This window comes from Macrosteles quadrilineatus, unplaced genomic scaffold (genome assembly GCF_028750875.1).
Source record: "Macrosteles quadrilineatus isolate MER2022 unplaced genomic scaffold, UCM_ALF_1.0 Scaffold_4__1_contigs__length_99947679, whole genome shotgun sequence".
Classification (NCBI taxonomy): domain Eukaryota; kingdom Metazoa; phylum Arthropoda; class Insecta; order Hemiptera; family Cicadellidae; genus Macrosteles; species Macrosteles quadrilineatus.
Genome location: NW_026542597.1, coordinates 92,882,209 through 92,905,265, shown reverse-complemented (window position 1 = coordinate 92,905,265; position 23,057 = coordinate 92,882,209). Strand labels below are relative to the sequence as shown.

Sequence of the window (23,057 nt, the reverse complement as noted above, 5' to 3'; positions counted from 1 at the left end):
TCATGAGGATAGATCACCGTCACCCACGGCCGCGGCTAAATCGCGAACGTCTCCCGCAGTCCGCAATCATGAGGATAGATCACCGTCACCCACGGCCGCGGCTAAATCGTGAACGTCTCCCGCGGGCCGCAATCATGAGGATAGATCACCGTCACCCACGGCCGCGGCTAAATCGCGAACGTCTCCCGCAGTCCGCAATCATGAGGATAGATTACCGTCACCCGCGGCCGCGGCTAAATCGCGAACGTTCCCCGCGAGCCGCAATCACGGGTACATCATCATCATCGACACTTGCGACCGCGGTGAAATCGTGAACATCTCCCTCGGTCCGCTGAGACATCATTATGGTCACCTGTGATCGCGGCAAGCTGGTGGTTAAAAATTAATTATTGTTTATCTATAAAAATGTTTCTATAGCCTCTGCGGCCCCCTTTTGCTTGCGGCCCTAGGCCGCGGCCTAATCGGCCTAGTGGTAAATCCGGCACTGCACCTATCCAAATATATTACTGAAGGATATCGTATTATTTTAGTATTGTCATCTGAACTGTTTAACCAAGCAAACGATCATGTCTTCCATTAACAGAGAACATAAATTAAATAGTACTTTGGTAATAAATTTTTGAGGATAGGCCTATAATTACTTTTTTATTTAGTTTGAACTATTGGACCAAGCAAGTGAAATAAGGTTGGTCATATATCTTCCTATTAATGGCGAGCATTGCAAAATAATATAGTAGCCTACCTTGATAATACAGTTAGTTTTTTACCTACGGCCGTTTTTAAGTAGGCTTAGCCGTTTCAGTTCAGATCCTAGAATTAAAAAGTTTCATATAACAGCATTGTTTACTTACATAACAGCATAGTTTTACTTAACAACATGGGTAACAGACCAATGAGGATTAAGGATTGAGAGAGAAGTAAATTGTAATGCTTCAAACTTAATCAGCTGTTTACCAATTTAATTGTTAACGATAGGTGCAATTAGTAATTGGTAGGCCTACAATGAGTCGTTGCATCAAAGTCAATGGCAATGAGAGGTTATAAACGAAAACATAACCTCTCCTGGAAGTGTTGAATAGTGATTATTAGTAATTAAAAACTGGTCGTAACTAAAGTAGTGTACCCAACTAGCGTAAATAGTGTTAACAACCTTTGTAGAAGTTTTTAAGGCACCCCACTTTTTTAAGGCTCGTAGTGTCGTACCTGAAATTTTCTACTTGTGTCGTTAACACTATCTTTACATGATTGTAGCATAAACCACTATTACATTGTCAGAGAACTGCTAAAACGAGCGAGTGAAAAAATTAACCTATTACCAAAAAGGGGGGTATTTCCACAGAGAACCTATTACCTAACACACATAACCTATCAACTAAGCCTACTATCACATAAAAATGTGTAGTTTAATAAAAATATCAATGAAAATAGTTAAATTGATATGAAATAGTGAATTTAAATACAGTAGGTTTTCTTTTATGGGTCTATATTTTGGTAGAGTAACAACGGATCATTTTTACAGCGATTTGCTGTTGGTTTGGATAGGTTCGTTTCGTTTAGTTTATCAAACTAGTGAAAAAAGAGGATAGTACCAATGCAAATTGACGTCTTTATAAATTTATCTCTTTAACAAAATATTGCACATTAAATATAAACTTTTGTTTTATAATTGTTGCCTTCATACGCTAAGCCAAACTGAACTAAACTCACCAAACCGCCACAGCACAGTGTGTAGAAACTAAAACGTCTTGAAAAATATACAATCGGTAATCAAATTGCATGAAAACTATATCCAATACAATATAGGCCTAACTATTGAACTAATAGTAATATATCATCCAATTTTATATCTCAGGTTCTCTGCGAAACTGTACCCCTGAAGAGCTAAGGAGACTTCCTGACTATTGTTGCAAAGTAACAGTAATTCCCTTTGCTCACAACAAGTATATTGTCCTTTGAGCTATAAGCACAGGGTCATCTTATAAGAATCCTCTGTACCTTACTTCTCTGTGACACCATGTATAAATAGTTGAAGGTAACACAAAACTGAGAGTGGTGATGCTGCAGACTAGTCGTCCGGTATTCCTGTATGGATGAACATGTGGGTACTAAACTCAATGACACTTGCTGTGGCAAAGTCACATTCACCACACATGTATTGTTCCTCGTCTGAGTTGACACCTCCCTTGCTAACTTTGGTATTCTTAGTTAATTTAGAATGTTTTCTTAGAGTTGCTTCTTCTTTGCTGTCCAGTTCCTCTTTCTTCTTACTAGTGAATTGTGTGTGAACTAATTTGTGCCTCGATAGGCCCCCTTGGTTCGTAGAGCGCATTTTACAAATATCACAACCAAAAGGCTTGTCCCAAAATACATCGTGCCCATTTTTCAAATGCTGACGTTGAGCAGCCACTGGGAATGTTTCAATATTACACTGTAAGCATTTAACAATCACTTTCGGGAAATACTTTCTCAATCCAGCTGAGTTTTGTTTTAGAAAGTTGCCACTATTGCTTAGAGGGGTACATGAGGTTTTGATGTGTTCTTGAGCTTCTTTCGTTATTGCGTGTTTCCATTTCAGGTGGTGTTCATAAGATTTCTTAGTTTTAAAACGACAAGCACAAATCTTGCAAGGAAATGGTTTTTGCCAAAATCCTGAGTGGCCGAATTTCAGATGTTGCTTCTGGGCAGGATGGGATAGTTTTTTTAGGTCGCAGGATTTGCACTTTATAGCTAAATTTGATGTTGATTGTTCAGATTTACTCTTTTTTGGTTTAAGCATGATTACTTCTGCGTCTAAAGCTCCAATCTGCTCTAACTGCACAGGGCCATCTGTAGCACTTACACTTTGATTTGAAACATGCAAAACTTTATTATTATTCCCTGTTGGTCTTGCGTTGCTTTCCTGTTCTGGTTTTTGTGAAGTTTTTGGACGGTTTGTCTTAACTGTAACTGACGGTTTCACCAAAATCCTTCGGATTGTATTATTTCTGACCCCTCCTTGTCTACGGTGTACCTTTAAAATGTGAAAGGCAACACTTCTGCGACATTTACTTTTAAAGTCTCCACAAAGAGTACAACAATACAATGGAATGAGACCATTCACACCAACTTGTATAGATCTCTCAACCGGACGGTTCTTGGCTGTTTTTGTAGCCAAAGACTTGGATTTTAATCCTTTCAAAGTTAAACTGGGCTTTGAAACTTTGCTATTTGATTCTTCATTGTTTTTGGAAGAACCAGAATCATTGGTGAAGTGCACTGCCATGTGCCCCCTCAAACTGTCTATTTCGTTGGTTTTGAAAGAGCAAAAACAGCAAGAATGAACAATTTCTGAATTATTTATAAATGTGGAATCATCAGTTTTTGAGAGATTCATTTCGGTTTCTGAAGTACGGTGATTCATGAGATTCTGAACGTCATCATTCAAATGTGAAGGATATTCATTTTTTTCATTTGTATGTATGTTCTCAAGGTGGTTTTTTAACCTATAAAACTCCTTAGTTTTGTAGTCACACAGTGGACAGCATTTAAAAGTGTGACTTCTCATGTGCTTTGCGAATATTAGACGCTTTTTACTTGAAAACTTGCATTCATTGCACAAATAAATAACAGCACAAGCAGCATGATTCTGCATATGTTTCAGATAATGTATTAAATATCTGAACCCAGTCTTGCATACATTACATGTAAACTTTCGTCTTGGATGACTACTTCTTAAATGTTGGACAAAATCAGTAGACTGTGCACATTTGAAATTGCATTTGTGACACCTGAACTCTTCAGTCCTGATACTTGTATCACTCTCTCTTTGCGCCAGTTGATGATGATCATGCATGTTCTTGACAGGTTCCTTCAAAGCTGCAGTGTCTTCCCAGGTCAGATCTGTGTTCACGTCGGACTTCAATTTACCACAAGACTGGTCAACCCCACTATCCACACTGGTCCTAAAGCTTCTCTCAACCTTTTTTCTTTCAACGCTGTTTACTTCCTCCTGCTCTATACCTGATTTGTCATACTTTTGATTAGCATTGGAATGTTTTCTGTCTCTATAATGTCTCTGTACATGCCTTTTTAAGACTAATTTAAAATGAGTGGCAAAAGAACATTCATTGCAGGAATATTTAGCTCTGGAAAAATTGTGGCGGTGCCCTTTGGATAAGTGCAATTCAAAGGCACTAAAATCTTCTGAATTGACTTTACAGGCAAAGCAATACAGGTCGTCTTTGACATGCTTGACCATGTGTCTTCCAAGATTACAAGGGGAGACAGAGGTAAATGCACAAGTACTACACTTAAGTAATGACTTTCCATGAGTTTTCCTCATATGCGCACAATAATCTAAATAAGAAAATGACACAAACAAATTATTGCAGCAACTGAAAGGCTTGTGCTGAAGATGATACTTCTTATGTATCTGAAGATTTTTTAAATGTATAAATGTATAATCACAACCATTACAACAATATTTCCCATCTTTCTGTATGATCTGTTCTTCAAACTTCTTTATAGCAGTCTTAGTTTCTATGGTATCACTTGAATTTGTACTAGAATGTGTTTCATGAAGTACAATTCTGGCATCACAAGGAATAGTAGCCTGGTTCGTCTCTTCTTCTTCTTCAGATGAGGTTAATGCAGATTTTTTGCTTCTTAAAGAATTTGCTACACTTTTATTTTCAGCCTGTTTATTTTCTTTTGTTCCTCCATTTTTCATGCTGTGCCTTTTGTGAAACTCTCTCCGGTGTTGTTCAATAGCTTCTGTATCTTCACAATTCATTCTACATGAAGGACAGTATAAATGATAATCATTATTATGCCTGGTAATATGTTCTTTGATATAATGAAGTTCCTGTGAAGAATAGTCACATATATTGCATGAGAACACTTTCTCCAGATGTTTGTGGGCTGATACTGTGTGTTGACTTAGCTCATTCAGAGTAAGAAAGTTAAGTTGGCAAATATGACAAATAAACCCTTTTACTTCATGTAGATTTAGGTGATTACATAAATTTTCCCGGTTTTGGAATTTGAATAAACAAATCCCACACCTATAAAAACCATTAATTTTCTTACATGGTTGCAGGGAGAAATTTAAAGATTTGCTGTGCCGTTTGGTAGCGCAATAGTTCAAATGTTCTTCGTGAAACAAGGGATCTGTGCATTTATGGTTACATTTAAAACACGTGTAGATTTTCAGAACAATATGGTCCTTGTCCATGGTATCATCTTTTCTATCTTCTCCGCCCTCTTGCAGGGAATCCAGAGATAGCTCCTGATTCTTTTGGAAACACTGAGGAAGAGGCAACCTCGGGCCAATGCTTACAATAGCTGGTCTAATAGAAGAAACTGAAAAAAAAGTAATAATTATCAAACACTGATAAATTGTTATATACATGTAAAAGGAATGTAATCACTGAACTTCAGTATGCAACCAAGATGATAATGGATGGAAGTGGGGTGTTATTAAGGAATTGTACGAGGCGTTTAAAAAAATTATTAAACCTAACTTTTACAAATTGTTTTTTTGAGTCAAGTTTGTTATGAAAGACAAGGATATATTTATTTTTATTTTTTGTCCATCTACGTCAACGGAATCAATGTTTTATAAGATTTTAAAAAACATTCGCCTATTGGGTCTGATAATCATTGGAATGTCCAATCGAAATCGATCACCACTTACCATCTTTTATACATATTTACCGTCTTCTGAGCTTACAGTATATAAGCGTAAATATATGTGTTATTAGACGTTTCTTTTATTTACTTTCCGTTTTAAAAAGCAACGGATCTAAACCTGATCTTACTACATGATGCCAATCTTTTGTTAGCTTAATTAATTAAGAGCTGGTCGTAGACCATTGTTTAATTAAGTGTATGCTTATGTTATGAGAGGAATGTTTATGTTAAAATAAAGCACTTTATTCATTCATTCATTCATAATTAAGAGCTGGATTATCACTATGTAAGGAGATTTAAAGCTCTTGTACCCCTTAGTAAGCTCATGGTACTGATGAAAAATATGAAAACATCATTAACTAAAATAATAAGCTAATGAAAAATGAAAAATACATCATTGTTCGTTATGGGAGAGCTACTATTTACTGAAATGTATTTTACATATTGTTGAACTTTTAATAGTTGTCTTATATTTTTCCATTGTAGATTGTACAAGATTTAGTGTTAGCTGTTTGTGTACAAAGAAGTAATTTCATGTGCGTCCCACTGTCAACTATAACAGTTTATTATTGGAGACTTTAAAACATTTTTTGCTTGTGTGCCTTTGATAAAGAGGTCTACCCAATTGCCAGTTGACACATAAGCAGAAGTATTTAAAAGTGATTCAATCAGCCCTACTTAAAAACCCCCTTTACAGAACAAATATTAAATATTATTTTATAGCATATACTGTATAGTTAATTTATATTAATTTGTTTTGAGAATTTTATAACTGACTTACTGGTACTTATAATGTGACAAATTATACATATAGCAAATACAATTTTATTTATATAAAAAATGACAAGTTAACTTTTAGGATTATAATAGCATTAGAAAAAAATTGTGTGGTATAATAAAGTAAAACCTCACCAAATCGAAAATTCTTACAACTCAAATTTAAAAATACAACTCGACATTCAACAGCACTATTGCACTATAGTGTTTGACTTTTCAAGTTTGAATTGTTGAATATTTACATTTCTTTAAAGATTGTTTACTTCATATATAAAAATGCTCATGTAAGTAATAAATTAATTTGTAATAAGTCTTTTATGTTTTCACTTATTAAAACTTAAACCCATTAAACATTTCAATGTTTGGTATAACTTGACAACCTCTGGGTCCACAAACTGTCAAGTTAGCAAGGTTTTACTGTAGCAAGTAATTTTGGTACTTTCCTGTTATCTGGTACCTGCGAAAAAATCCTTTCCTGTTATCTGGTATTTGCGTTTATTAATCAAACAAAAACAACAAACAATGATTACATCTGAGTTTCGGGTGGCCAGAAGTAACGAATTACTTCTAACAGTGCTTCGAAAACATCGCAATCACCGACCATCTTGCGCCACATAAACTCTGCCAAATAAGACTCTAAATGATGACGTGCAGTGCCTCGATGCTTCTTGTTGCGCCACTTCGCTGACCCCCACATGCGTACGACGGTCTGAGTATGTGCTCCAGACTCTGGATCGACGAAGTTGTACTTTGGTTAGGTTAGGTTAGTTTATCAATAACATGAGTATTGTAAGTAAACGAACCTAACCTAACCTAACCAAACCTAACCTAAACGGTAGTATGTGCTCCGGACTCTGGATCGACGAAGTTGTACTTGTGGTTAAAGAATTTTTTCGCAGGTACCAGATAACAGGAAAGTACCGTAATTTCTGATAACCAAGAAAATGAAAATCACACAGTACTAGGTTTAGTCCCCAACCATTGGTCGCTGGATGGATCGTCGTAAACAATCGCACGTGCATTTCTGTTTGGTGTTTACCATCTTTCATCAGACTCCCATTCTGATGTTTTGATATGTGTCAAGTATAACTAAGGTCCTAATCAAACAAATGGTTGTGTAACTAGTGGGCGAAGTAAGTTTCTCGAGTGCAGCAAAGGCAGTTTGCACTCACGTTACACAATATATATTTTTCCTAAAATTACTACAAAGCATATAAATAATTAGTCTTTCAAACACTGTACAGCACGTTTTTAAGTTAGGTTAGATCCCAACATTGAACGAAATGAGAAATGCTGCACCAGCTGATCGTAGTCGTAGTACCGGTATCTTAAAAGTTAAAAGTGTTGCCAAACTATTTCCATACGTACATGGATTACGTTCGTAATAAAAGCACGCTGTTTTGTGTTGTTTAGTTGGAACTGGTGTGCGACAAAGTAAAAAGTGTGTGCCAAAGTAAATGCAGCAATTAGCAGCTTTCTGTACTATAATCAGTGCAAGGAAGCCCACTTTGTCTGTAGGAAAAAGTAATTTTTGAACAGTTTTAAACTAGAAAATCCACCTTAATGTGTTTTTATTAAATACTGTAAAAGTGTTGGCTAAGCATAATTTTAATAATACTGTAATTAAAGTTTTTTTAACGATTTGACCAGTAGTGTTGAGCAATAATAATAATTGTTATCTTCAATAACCCTACCTATGAAAAAAGTTTGCATGAAAATTCACGAATTGATAATGGTTTATTTACTAAAAATATATTGTTAAAGCTATTAATTTTTTATCAACTATTTATTGTTGAAACATATATTTTACAAGTATTTGACATCCTAATATTCTTAGACTCCCTAAGACCCTTTGTACACGAGCGTGAAACGCTCGACGCAATTCCGGGTCCCGTGCTCGACAGATACCATCGCGTTAAAATTGGTGTGTCTACACGAGCGGGATTTACGCTGCGGGAAGGCGGAAGCGCGGAATTTACGTCAATCCCGCCAGCCATTCTACTTGTAGCGGTATCACCGCGTGCGGCAGATCACTTGACATGATATTGTCCATTCGCGTTAAGTTGGTCCAACATAGTGCCATGCAATTTTCAATCATTAAATGTAGCATGAAATTAGTTTTTCATGATGTTGTAAATTTTGTATTCCTTTAGTCAAAAGTATTTTTTAACTGTAAATATTCATTTGTAATGCCAAATTAAATATATAAAATATCACAATATACCAGCAACAATATAACACAATAATAATAAGCACAATAACTGTATATGTTCTATACAATTAAAATTGCAATTTTATAGATATAAGCGATAGAGATAAGCAATAAGATAGAGATAAGCGATTTTTTATACACAGAAGTAAGCTATATTTCTAAATAGTGTGAAAAAAATAGAATAATTTGTTCCAAATCAATAGCTTGAGTTTGACAACTCAAAATTTTGGTGCGTTCACGCGGGAATCCCGTCGCGGTTTTCACGCTCGTGTAAAATGGGCCTAACCTCAAAATCTATAAGAGACCTCTGTATTTGAGATTTTTGGTAACCGAAGTAGTCTCGGTCCCAATAACCTCGGTTAATCGAGAGAGTATGGACGCCTTCATTTTGATTGTTACCCAGCTCCATTCAGTTGGTGTAATGTAATATGTGTAACAAATAACGGGATATGATTGAAATAAACTTACAAATATCTTTTCCAGTGTCTTTTAAGAGATTTTTTTCAATTTGATCTTTCATATGAGGCTCTGTTGTTTGCCTAAACTTGGCACACTTAGGTCCAGGAAGTCTTGTCCAAAGTTGAGTTCTATTTGAAGGTGTTGTTTTTAAACTTTTATCTTCTTGGACAATGTTTTCAGTTTTATTTGGGTTTTTCATTTTTTCCACTTGTTGTCTGAACTTGGTACATTTAGGTCCAACTTTTGTTGAAAGTTGAGTTCTATTAGAATGTGTTGTTTTTAAACTTTTATCTTCTTGGAAAATGTTTTCAATTTTATTTGGGTTTTCCATTTTTTCCACTTGTTGTCTGAACTTGGCACATTTAGGACCAACTTTTTTCCTAGGTTGAGTTCTATTTGAAGGTGTTGTTTTTAAACTTGTATCTTCTTGGACAATGTTTTGGGTTTCAATTTTTTCCACTTGTTGTCTGAACTTGGCACATTTTGGACCAATCTTTACTCTTTGTTCCAATTTTTGTTTTAAATTTTTATTTTCCTGGGCAACAGTTTTGTTTTCATTTAAATATTTAAGATCAATCTTAGCTCTACTTTCCAGCTTTGGTTCTGAATTTTTATTTTGAATAGTATGTTCATTTTTATTTTTGTTTTCCACTTCCTTCTCTTCTTTTCTGAACATTGCAGATTTAGGACCAATCTTCACTTTGTTTATCAATTTATCTATAGGTATTGAAACAGAATCATGAGGATTTCTTTGAACCAGTATTTTATTACTCGGAGTATCGTTGCTAACACATTCTTTTTTAATTTGTTCTTCTGGGAGTATTTTTTGTCTCTCCCCACAACCATACTTTTCTAGTGGAAGTCTTGCAGGAACCATTTCAGAAAGCTGAAAATACAAAATAAATATTATTGCTTGGTACGCTATTTTATTAGTTTTAGCTTATAATGATAAAATCAACTTGTAGGCCTAATTAAAATAACTCATTAAAGTAAAGTCACCAAAAAGAGTTGACATCAGCAACTTATTCACTAAAAATATATCGTTAAAACTATTTATTTTTTATCAACTATTTATTGTTAAAACGTAAATTTTACAAGTATTTGACTTCCTAATATTCCTAGACTCCCTAAATGGGATTCCCGCGATGGGGTCACATGCTCGACAGAGACCATTGCGTTAAAATTGGCGTGTATACACAAGCGGGATTCACGACAAACTAGCAATAATAGAAAATTAATAGCAAGTGGAGTTCTCCAGTGATTTGTGGAGGTGCCCGTCTCTTTCACATGAATGGCATCAGATATATCTCAGTGGTTATACAGGATAACTACAGCACCCAACTTTAAAAATTAAAGAGGTTTAGGGATTTTCAGGGACTCGACCTAGCATTAAATAAACTAATTACGTGTTAAATAAAACCACATACAATTTATAATACATTGGCAAATTGTCTGTAGTTAAAAGATTTGAAAGTAAAGTATGCTGATAGTATATTTCATGAGGTAAAGTGACTCTGTTCGACCTGAGCTCAAGTTTTATGATCGTAGCAAAGCTGAGGTCGGAAAAAATACATCACTTTTGCCCGTGTGAAGAACTACAATTTTTGTCAATATAAAAACGCTACTTTAGACCCGCAATGCATGTATTAAAAAAGCGGCTATTTCTGCTGCAGTATGACAAAAAATAAATATCTTTGATGTAATATCAAGAAACACAGGTTTTTGCTGTAAGGAGACATTGGTTTGTTAAATTTGCACTATGCACAGCAAAGTTTACAACAAATTTAAATTAGTTATCAGCACAACTCCGCTAACATTAGGATGAAAAAATAACTTTACAGAGATCAGGTTAGAAGGATGACCATTAGAATGCAGGCCGGGATTGTCAGAAGGTAGCCAGTTCCATCCTGAGAAAAGACAAGAGTTTTTTGATAGCTTAAACTTGAACCCAACTGGTCTTAATCATTGGGCTTTTATTAAACTATTCCATCTTAAAGATGGAGCTGGTCTTAGTCAGTGACAAAGTTAAAAAAATTCAACTCACGCTATCTTTAATTCATCTTTTACTCATATTTTGGTTCAAATTTGCCCAGTTGCATACCCATGTTAATTTTATTATGTTGACATTTTGGAAGGTTGGGTAGGCCAGACATTGATGCACTGTTATCATCTGTGGCTTGCTTCCTTATCTTTGTGGTTTCCTTGTTATTGACCCAGTACGTTTGGTGGCATGATTCATCACCAAACACTACAACTACATATTTGTTTTTTGGCTGTGGAAGACGCTACAACGATTTTTTTCCTAACCAAAAACTCAAATTAAAAACTATGACAAAACAATACTTTTCCTAAGAGTCCTTTGGAGGCTAGCGGCCATCTTGGATGGTTTCAAACAGTTGCTGAAGAGTGATTTATTGCCAAAAAATATTTTTACAAACACTAAAGTGATAATTTTTTTTAAATTCAATATAATTTAAATATCTAGTAATTAGAAATATTCTTTGTAGTTTTGAATTGTTCTCCATGGGAGACCATGGCATTGCATTTTGACACTATTCAATGTACAATGTACAATTGTTGAATAAAGATATTGAAATGAAATGAAATGAAATGTATCGAATATTTGGTTTGGTCTCTCAAGATTTGTTATAGTGGGGTTGGACTAACTATAATCACTTAATGCTGTTTGCTTGCTATACCTCTTGCAACGAAGGTTTAATATCAGCTTCTTCCTGTGGTTCAGTTTTTATATGTCCAGCTGATAGTAATGGGTCATTATAGGCCAATGACATGACATTGGTTAAAGCCAAGCCATTAGGAGCTTCTATCTCATCTTCCATAGGCTCCTGAAAATATATTTTATGTTGAAATATAAAAAATAACTTACAATCTTCTACAAATACAATACAATACTACAATACAAGAAGAACTGGTAATATTGGAGTAAATATAAATTTGAAATAAAAACTTCACCAATATTTTCAAAATTTGTATTTTCATGAGGAATTCCGCCAGTTATGCTGGCATCATCAGACACATCACAATACACGTCAAAAAAAGTTTTGTGATGTGTCTGATAATGCCAGCATAGCTGGCAAAAGGCCTCATGATATAAAAATTTTTGAAAATATTGGAGAAGTTTTTATTTTAAATTTGTATTACTGAATACAGTTTTAAAACGTGAAATATATTTTTACCGCTGAACTTGAAAAGAGTATACAATTTGAGTAGGCTTAACAAAAGAAACTCCTGATGATAATCATGCTTAATTAGGAAAAATGTTTTCTGATAACAGATGAACAATATATGTAAAGTGGCACTTTGTCTTAACTTCCTAATGCAGTCAGATTATTTTAGCCAGCACTATTTTCTGACTAGAGCTAACTAATTGAAAAAATAATTTTTCATCTAACCTTTTCGTTACTCCAGATACGGCAATATCTTATAAACATATCCTAAGGAATATGGAAGCAAATTTGACAAATCAAAATCATACAACATGACATAGACAAAGACAAGCAAACAATTAAGCTTAGTCATAAAACACTACTGAGAGGCAAAGCCATTAATAGACTTGAGAAAAGAAATGTCGGATGGTAATTTTCTTTTACCTGTTCTGAGTTGAGTGTGGAGCAGTCCACCCATTCTGGGACAGGAGCTAGGGGATCAGAAATGGCTTCTTCCACTCTGTCTTCAGCCACATTCTCTTCGGCAGGGAAGAAGAAGTGGCAAGCCACTTGAGGAACGGGAGGCTCATCAGGTTCTTCATCTTCAATGATCAAGACGTCGGAATTTGTAGAGGCTCTTCTCCGAGAACTCTGCACTCTGGATACGCTTACTCCCACGTATTCAACATCATCAGACTCTGCGGCACTGTTGAAAAGAATATTACAGAATTAAAACACAAACATAACTGGAGATTAACACTTTATTATTGTTGGATAAGTTAGTTACTGAAGACGATAATCATAATTTAATTTAAAAAAGTTTAGCAATCTTAATCAGATTACAGGTGTTTGGAAAATAAATAATTTTTTTGACCATATTTTGATTCGGGTTCCAACAGACTTAGACTTTGTCACTATGATGATTCCACTACAGTAATTAGGGGTCAATCCATATCAAGTCATCCAGGGCATGACACCCATGTTCTCAGATTCTAATGATTTTTTTGTCATGTGTTCCTTTTGCTATTCTAATTATGAATACCAAATTTCATTTTGATATATTGAATACTTTTTTAGTTATGAATTTTCAAAAATTGCTAAAAATAAGCGTTTTCCCGTTTCCGCCGATTATTGGGAGTACGAAATTGTTTTGGTAAAAAAATTATTACTCAGTCAGTATTTATCATATCACAATGGGACTTTCACTAAAATGTTCAGAAAATCTTGTAGAATTAAGAAAAAATATGTTTATGGGGGTGGTCATTTTATGTTCCAGTCAGTAATCCATTCAACTTTAATTTTGGTCTAATCTTTAGCAAAAAACACGAAATTTTGAAAAATTGATGAAAATTATAGGCACTATGTAAACCAAAGGTATTTTATCATATTTATATTCCTAAGGACATATACTAACAGGTTATTAAAGAAAAACACTGGGATTTTCACTGCCTTTTAGTTTGTACCTCAATAAACAGAAAAATATAATTTTCATAAAAAAGGCAGAGTGCGGACAGTTAAACCTGTACTAAGAATCAATAGCTACTTCAGAAAGTGTTATTAAAAAAATTATCAAGACCCATTTATAATAAAGTAGAATTATAATTTTGAAAGGCAATAAAACTGAAGTTTAAAAGCACTGACCCAAATTGGTAGGCCTACAATGTCAAGCTTAGTACAAAAAAGACGCTTGAAAAAATATGTACAGTATTAAGAAAATATGAAAACTTCTTACCACTAATCCTTAATGAATACAATTTTTGGAGATACACAATCTGCATTTTACATGAAGCACTTAATTTTGTACTTGGTTTTTTGTCAACATGTTTTGGCACTGCTTTTTAATTAAATCCATTTCTTTTTTCGGGAAATAATACATTTAGTCAGGTTGGGTAGCAGGAAAATATTTCAGTTCTGGCAGAGAGGCTGCAATTTTAGGTGGTAATAGTATACATTAATATTTTTCATAATATGTATAATATGTAAATAGTTTTTGACACAACCTATCCGGCATCGCTGGTCTTGGTGACGAAGGAGGTAATTAAGGTAATTAATTAAGGTATACAAGTTTCTGAATCTAAAACTGCCCAGACCTTATTATTATTTTAAATTAATTATTTTAAATATGAAGGTGGTGTTGTGACCCATCTTTTGAAACTACTTTTTTATGCTGAATTCAATGCCGCAATCCGTTTTTCATTGTCATATTTGGTTTTTGAAATATTGACATTTTAAATTAAAATAATTGTAATATTTTATCAAGAAAGCTTGATAACAAAAAACTTATAAAATAATTTATCACATTTCAAAATGGCGGATCCAAGATGGCGGCTGAAAAAAATACATCCGTCAATACCGAGTGAAAATAGGTCAACAATGAATTGGTGGTGTCCACTTATCTTTATCTAGCACTATTTTGAGATTATGACCTTAGTTTGTAAATGCACAATGTTATAATGGACTAAAAATACATTTATAAAAAGTTCTCATTACTTTAGAATGGATCAACATTTTTTTAAACAAATTGCAGCATCGTATTCAGCGTCTTGTAGTAGACTTCAGTAGTCTTGTTTGAAACGGTGGGTCACAACCCTACCTTTACATTTGAAAAATAACTTCGTATCCAATATGGCGGATCCAAGATGGCGGCCAAAAATTTAAACCCAGTCAAAATGAAGCACTTGCTACTCTACAATGATCTGACGTGGTTCGGAGTTGATATCTTAAGAAATGTATAAAAAAGTAGGGGGGGGGGGAACTCATTTAAAACTCACCCTGTATAAAACAATTCACAATTATTTTCCTCATAATTTTTTTAGTTTTGAACAGCCGCCATTTTGAAATGACTTGATGAAACTTGACCATTTTCAACCCAGGCCGAGATAATGTATTCAAGCACTTGTGTGCCAAATTTCATGAAAATCGATTAAGGCATTCGGCCGTTATAGCCAATTCATGGGGACCCAGCATCCTCTTACGGCCGCCATTTTGATGGCGTCATTAAGGACGACAGAGGTCCTTAAAAATTGGGGTCTGGGCGGTTTTAGGTTCAGAAACTTGTATACTATAACCACCTAAAATTGCAGCCTCTCTGCCAGAACTGAAATATTTTCCTGCTACCCAACCTGACTAAATGTATTATTTCCCGAAAAAAGAAATGGATTTAATTGAAAAACAGTGCCAAAACATGTTGACAAAAAAACAAGTACAAAATTAAGTGCTTCATGTAAAAAGCAGATTGAGTATCTCCAAAAATTGTATTCATTAAGGATTAGTGGTAAGAAGTTTTCATATTTTCCTAATACTGTACATATTTTTTCAAGCGTCTTTTTTGTACTAAGCTTGACATTGTAGGCCTACCAATTTGGGTCAGTGCTTTTAAACTTCAGTTTTATTGCCTTTCAAAATTATAATTCTACTTTATTATAAATGGGTCTTGATAATTTTTTTTAATAACTTTCTGAAGTAGCTATTGATTCTTAGTACAGGTTTAACTGTCCGCACTCTGCCTTTTTTATGAAAATTATATTTTTCAGTTTATTGAGGTACAAACTAAAAGGCAGTGAAAATCCCAGTGTTTTTCTTTAATAACCTGTTAGTATATGTCCTTAGGAATAGAAATATGATAAAATACCTTTGGTTTACATAGTGCCTATAATTTTCATCAATTTTTCAAAATTTCGTGTTTTTTGCTAAAGATTAGACCAAAATTAAAGTTGAATGGATTACTGACTGGAACATAAAATGACCACCCCCATAAACATATTTTTTCTTAATTCTACAAGATTTTCTGAACATTTTAGTGAAAGTCCCATTGTGATATGATAAATACTGACTGAGTAATAATTTTTTTACCAAAACAATTTCGTACTCCCAATAATCGGCAGAAACGGAAAAACGCTTATTTTTAGCAATTTTTGAAAATTTATAACTAAAAAAGTATTCAAGATATCAAAATGAAATTTGGTATTCATAATTAGAATAGCAAAAGGAACACATGACAAAAAAATCATTAGAATCTGAGAACATGGGTGTCATTTTCTTTTTTTGCTGGATGATTTGAAATGGATTGACCCTCAGGTGAAGTGAAAGATCAATAATTAGATATCTGAAAACTATAATCACTGGCAAAAGAATTCTTCTAACAAACAAAATCGTCCAAAGCAAGTTTTAATCTTGCAGATTTTTTTAAAATTTAAATAAATGAGTTTGATTTTTTTAAGGTTTTATTTTGATGATTAGTTTCTAACTTATTTAACTTTTTCCAAAAAAACAGGTACAGTAGGCTCTCTCTAATCTTGCACTGCGCCACTCCGGTAATCTGGAGTCTTTTGACGCGTGAGGTCTTCTGCGATCAAGGCAACATCATGAAAATCAGACATGGTCGTTGTCTTCTCCAACGATATAAACAACTCATGGATCGCTGGCTCAGTGTTGGCCGCGCGGTCGAGCTTCCCCCACCGTCTACTGGCAGAAGCCGACACAGCCCATACATTCACCATTAAAAAACACACTTTTTATTTGCTGCTCTGTTGAAATTTATAGGGATAAAATATTGCTAACGCTTGTCAAACTCTTTTGACTAGTTAAACCTTTTATGTCTGTTTTGTTTCTTGCAGAAAATAGCCCATCTGAATTCTTTAAAACTACAAATTCACTAAACCCGTTTTGTAGATGTTTTTAGACAACTGATATTGCTAGTTCCAATTTGTACATGGTAAAATAATAAGTGATTACAAAGGAGAAATAGAAAGTACAATATTTGTAATTGAAATTCTATTTTATTAATCAAAAAAATAGTACATAAACATTTAGAATAATTTTGCTAAGTTTTTGCCGCAGTGGTAACGTTATGTTTGACGTAAACGCGATATTTTTTTCTTTCAATGTTTAATGACAATGTATCTTACAAAATAGGTCATAAAAAAGTATGCCTATCACGTTAATGTCAAGCATAGATTTGCGGTAAAAACTGGACAAATGTAGTAGCGTTTTTAAGAGTTCAAATGTGTTATTTTCTGCAAGAAAAGAAGAAGAGATAAAGTTTAGAATAGTAAAAAGTGTTTGGCATGCATTAGCAATATTTTATATCTACATATTTAAACAGAGCAGCAGTGCGTTTTACAATGGTGAGTGTATGGGCTGCGTCGGCTACTGCCAGTAGATGGTGGGGGGAGCTAGACCGAAAACAGCGCCCGCAGTACTACTGAGAGCACAATCCAGTAGTTTTTACATCGTTGGTCTTCCCCGATCGCGGCAAAAATCTGATCAACTGCAGTGGCTGTGTAAACATCATTATTCATTCCCTCGATAACGGAAAGGTCATCGTTGTCTTGCGCCATCCCGGCAAAATCCTTAACATCTCCCATGGTCGTTTAGACATTATCATCGCCTCCTACGGTCACAGAAAAGTCATTGTTGTCTTGCACGATAGCGGCAAAATTCTTATAATCTCCCGCAGCCTTGTAGACATTATCATCGTCTCAACGATTACGGAAATGTCATTATCGTCATGCCCGATCGCGGCAATAGCAGTTTCCAATTGAGCGATCTTCGTGGACGTGTTTTAAGTGCATTTTAAGTGTTCTTATTGATAACATTCCAGTAATCCGGCATTCTCACTAATTCGCCGGTATAACGGACCTATATCTGCCGGATTACTTAGAGTCTACTGTATTCCACTCTATGGATTATAAATTGTTCAGCAATGTTTGTTTCAATCCAAGTTAGTCCAAAGGTCAAACCAAGTTTCTATTAATATAACTATGAAATCAAAACTAAGATAAAAAAAACAAGTAAAATGTGTCTATAGGCCTACAGATTGATAAGAGATTTTGGCTACATCATATTTCTGTTCGACTAAATATTTATATTCAGCGTAGGTAAAATTTTAAAAGTAGGTTTCAAAAATAGCAATTAACACTGAATAAATATCAGTAATAACAATAAATAGTAAAATACACACTCTAAAATGCCTAGAATCATTGCTAGAATCTTATATTCTATCATTAAAAAAACTTGCCTGTCCGTATCTTCTGCCAAATTTATTATTTCTTTTTCTCCATTCATAGTTAACTTCAAGTCTGAAAATTAAATAGCATGGCTAATGTATTTATAATACAGTTATCACAGTTAAACAAAAAATAACTTAGATTCTACACTCATGTTATAGGTGTATAACCCCGTGGATCAGAACCCCAAAGAACATCCATGAGGTCAATTTGATAGATATTACTTTGCTTTAGATATTACTTTATTGATAGGAAATTGAAATCAAACATTAGTCATTATACTAGGCTATATTGCTACAATCTCTAATGGGTCAATCCATTATGATTCATACAATAAACAAATTTTTTGTTGCTCAACATTTTTAATTTTGGCTAACCTTTCATAAAAAGTTAACTCGATACTGTAGATAAATATATATGATATTTATGGTTTATGATATTGATAAATAGAAATGCCATGCAAGTATTAAAAAAAATGTTTCCCATCAGAATTTCTTTTTGCGGCCATCTTTGTTTGTGTGAAACTTGCGTTTTTGACAGAATATAGGCCTAATTAAATTTCATTTTGTAGCCCCTGAACTGCGTAGTATAGACTAAACTATTAAATACCTCGTCTTGCAGTTCAAATACAGTATAGTGTTTGAAGTCCACTATAGGCTATATATATATATGTTTTGCCAAAATATGGCATTCTCAAGTGGTCTCAGTCAGTGCCGTTATTCGGGTTGTGTGTTGTAGGGCTACATGTTTAAATGATTATTCGTTGATTTATGTTGCGTGTCATGAAGTAAATATTCTTGAATTTGAAATAACATGTTGAGGAGTCCAATTTGGATCAAATGTTTTCGTAGGCCTAATAAAACAAAAGATGCTGCCTCATTTTGACTAGTGTCAATCACATATTCAAATTCCTTACGGTGCTTATTAAATTTGCTAACCTAATAGTAAAAGTAAATTTGTAGAACGTGTGGGATGACTCAGCGATTTTATTAATTATTTAATATTTGGCTTGATATTAATTATTTAAATGTAAGGCCACTTAGGGATCTCTCCGAAAAACATTCATTGTATTTTTGGATTCAGCAGTGAAAAAAACTTAAAGTAGGCTACCGGTACTAAGACATCTAGGCCTATCCTAAATTACATGTTTTCCCTATGTGGACATAAGGCTAAAAATGGAAAAATTTACCAACATCTTAACCTAAGCCGTTGTTTTAACTTTTGCCCAAGCTGTTAAGTAAGGTATAAACCAACGTCTTAGAAGCCAATGTTAAGTAAGTTTTAGGCCTAAAAGTTAACATAGGCTTGAATTGGCATTACTGAGAGAGAGAGAGAGAGAGAGGAGAGATGCTTTATTTGCAATCTTCAAGATTGAAATAGTGTCAAAAAATACAAAGTGTATATACAAACAATTAGATTGACATTCTTCTTCCTTTACAATAAAATGTTCGAAATATTCAGTCGTTCCGCCAGTTGGTGAATTCAGTAATCGTATAGAATGGACGACCTAGCAGCCACTCCTTCAGTTTTGTCTTAAAAATACTGAGGCGAGAGTAGTCCAAATGAACCTTGACTTAAGTTACCTACCCTAACTTAGCTAACTTCTCCTTTAGGATTTAAAAAGCCTAAGTTATATGTTATGTGGGCTAAACCAACTCTGTTATCAGTAGGTAGCCTAAGTTACACTTAGGCTAATTTATAGTAAGGGCTAAACCAACTCTGTTATCAGTAGGTAGCCTAAGTTACACTTAGGCTAATTTATAGTAAGGGCTAAACCAACTCTGTTATCAGTAGGTAACTTAGCCTAAGCTTAATTTATAGTAAACATATAGGGGGGTGACTTCCGTATCTGTTGACAAAATTAACCAAATTAACATACATATCAATCAATATTTGTTATTTGATTGTTTCATTCTAAGAGGATGCACTTACGTCCTATACATTTAACTCACATTTGCAGTTTGGTTAAGGCTAGGTTTACTTAGTTTAGAACAGTTTAGTAATTTCATAATCAGCTGGTAGGCCTAGTTTGTGGTCATAGTATAATGTAGCCTAAGTTATAAGTAAGTTAGTAAATGTAGGACGTAGGCCTAAACTAAAACGCAACGATTCGATATATCGTTTGGTTAGTTACGTTAACCTAACCAACCTAAAGAGTAACTTAAGTTAGCTTATATCGAATTAAATAATCGATATACTTATCGATCGATATTTTTATTGGGTTGTTTTTGACAACAGATACAGATGGCTACCCAACCTAGGCTGGCCCACATAGGCCCTAAGTTTATGCCTGAGTTATAGCATAAGCCTAACTCAAACCTAGCCATCAATCAAACTGTGAGGTTATACTTAGTAGCCTAGGCCTACCTAGGTTAGAAGCAAGTTTTTTCCTTCAATGTTAAACACATATTCAGCATACTTTTATGATTCCTTAGGCCTATCAGAGACTGGCTAGAAATAGCACCAATGTAAAGCGATATTAGGCTACATAGCCTAGGCCTAGGCCTAGCTAGAATCAATTACTTAGGCCTATTAACTGTATAAATCGTAACTCAATCAATGACAAATTTTTATGAGTACATTTCCCAAGGAGATAGACGTTGCGTAAACAATCCGGTAGGACTAGTTGAATGATTCAAATCCAATTTTGAGGTTAACTTTTTGGAAGTGTGGACGGACGCCTGTATTTTACAATAACGCGAACGCCTCAGTTTTAACAGTCCACTCTCTCTTGCTCTTCAGCAGCTCAACAACAACGAGTCAACACAAACACAAGTCCCATGCCGATGCCATAGCCATTCGCTTCAACAATCGCCTTCCTTCACGTTCCCCGTACCTTAATCGTATCGTAGTCTCGCTCTCGCAATAGTCGCAATCGCAACACCCGTTTCGTTTCGTTGTTTCGTTTGATTGCACTTACATGCGTTTACCACCTTCCCTTCCCCTTCCCTTCCTCTAGTTCCTTTCTTTCCTTCTTCCTTCACTTTTACACTTCGCCACACTTTCACTTTTCCCCTTTTGGACCGTTCCGTCATCAAAATCAAAATTACATACAGACAGATCACATTTTCACAGATGCTACAATTTTTTATTCTATGTTGACTTTTTTAATGAAGACATCGTGGCATACAAGTGCAGCAGAGAAATATGTCCATGAAACCCCATTCCATAAACATAGCTCATAGCACCACAGCGTATAAAACCATTAGTGTCTGGTCTAAAATTTACTTGCCCGTAGCCGTGGGGATTGAAAATATCAATTTTGACATCTTATGAGGTTGACGATATTTCGCTAAACGTATCTTATACTCTTATATGAGCGATGTTTGCTTGTTATACATTCTTGCACAAAAATCTAGTTTGTTTATCTTTATCAACTAAACTCCAGGCCACGGCCTTCGATGTGGCAACATCGCAAGTAGGGTTGTAACAGCTGTTTTGTTTGAAAGGAGCTGTAATAATTATTCCATGTCCATACAAAACTCCAAAACTGTTTTCTTTTCTTGTCCAGTGTTTAAAACTGTCAAAACTAAGAAAATATTTATCGCAGTTGCTTTTTTTGCAAGTATAGGATATTTATTATAAACGAAGATTTTACGATCGACTATAAAATAAATTAATGTGTCGGGGAAGATTGTCATGTAAAAATTTCAACCATAATAAATTGGAATTCCAATAAAACTTAAAACAATAGGCTAAATAAAAGCCAAAATGAGTTGTAATAAAACGAGAGTTTCGAGTTTCCTTTACATTGATTTTACAATCAAACTAAACTATACCGAGCCATGGCTCGGCCCCCAAGCCCAAGCACTATCGTATAATCAATATCATATAGTTTGTTCAGTAATCCATCTTTTATTTACTTGATACATACTGTATTCAACGATATAAACACATCGCTGACTGTAATAGGTTTTTCCCGATGGTGGAAGGAAAAATCATTTTCCCCTGTAACATCCCTTTTTAGCTGTTCTAGGTACTTACATAAAACATAGACTATGGTTTATCTATATCTATGGTACTATAGACAATAGTAACTGGTTTTCTTAGTCTATGGACCTTATTTGATTGAAAGGAGTCGTGTCATTTTAAAGCTTGATATAGCGCACCTGCGGTAATTGAAAAGGCAATTCCATTAGTCTTTTGCATTCCCCCCTTATACATTTATTTATATGAGTCCATTTTCAAGGATCCCCTCATGCCGACTAGTTTACTTTTTAATGACTTGAAAAGTATATGAATTGTTATTTAACACTGTTTCTTCAGATTAATGCGTTTGCAATGGGGGAGGATACTGTTTGATAAAATTTGCTTGCTATAGTATTACACATACAGTGTGTAAATTAAGTATTGAAACAAATCTGTATTTTTTAAACCGAAATAGATAGAAATATTCTGTTTTTGGCAATAACTGTTAACAAAAGGTTCCACAACTTTTTACATCAAAAATATTTTTTACCCCCCCCCCCCTCGTAACAGGGTAGTGGGTGACTTATTTTTTCAAATAGCAACCCCTATTGAGTGACCCCTTTTTTAAGGGTTTGTCAAAAGAAACACAATGATGCAAATTCAAGGTGAATATCTCACCCCTAGCCAAAATGGTGGACATTCCAATATGGGTGTTTTTTTACAAAAATTAAATTTTGGAATACCCGCCATTTAGGCTAGAGGTGAAATATCTACCTCGGGTTTGCATCATCGTTTTTCTTTTAACAAACCCTTCAAAATGGGGGGTCACTCAATAGGGGTTGTTATTGGAAAAAA

The 23,057-nt window shown here is 34.5% G+C and overlaps 1 protein-coding gene across 1 annotated transcript; it reads right to left on the bottom strand.

Annotated features, from left to right (window-relative positions):
- Positions 1–512: 512 nt before the first annotated feature.
- LOC128992739 (zinc finger protein Xfin-like) lies at positions 513–21,120 on the bottom strand. Its single transcript, XM_054416469.1, has 6 exons — positions 20,661–21,120; positions 18,305–18,365; positions 12,730–12,991; positions 11,818–11,964; positions 9,128–10,004; positions 513–5,340 (listed from the first exon to the last, which is right to left on the bottom strand). Exons 2-6 carry the CDS (start codon positions 18,349–18,351, stop codon positions 2,066–2,068), a joined length of 4,608 nt encoding a protein of 1,535 aa, XP_054272444.1. The 5' UTR covers positions 18,352–18,365; positions 20,661–21,120; the 3' UTR covers positions 513–2,065.
- Between the last annotated feature and the right edge of the window lie 1,937 nt (positions 21,121–23,057).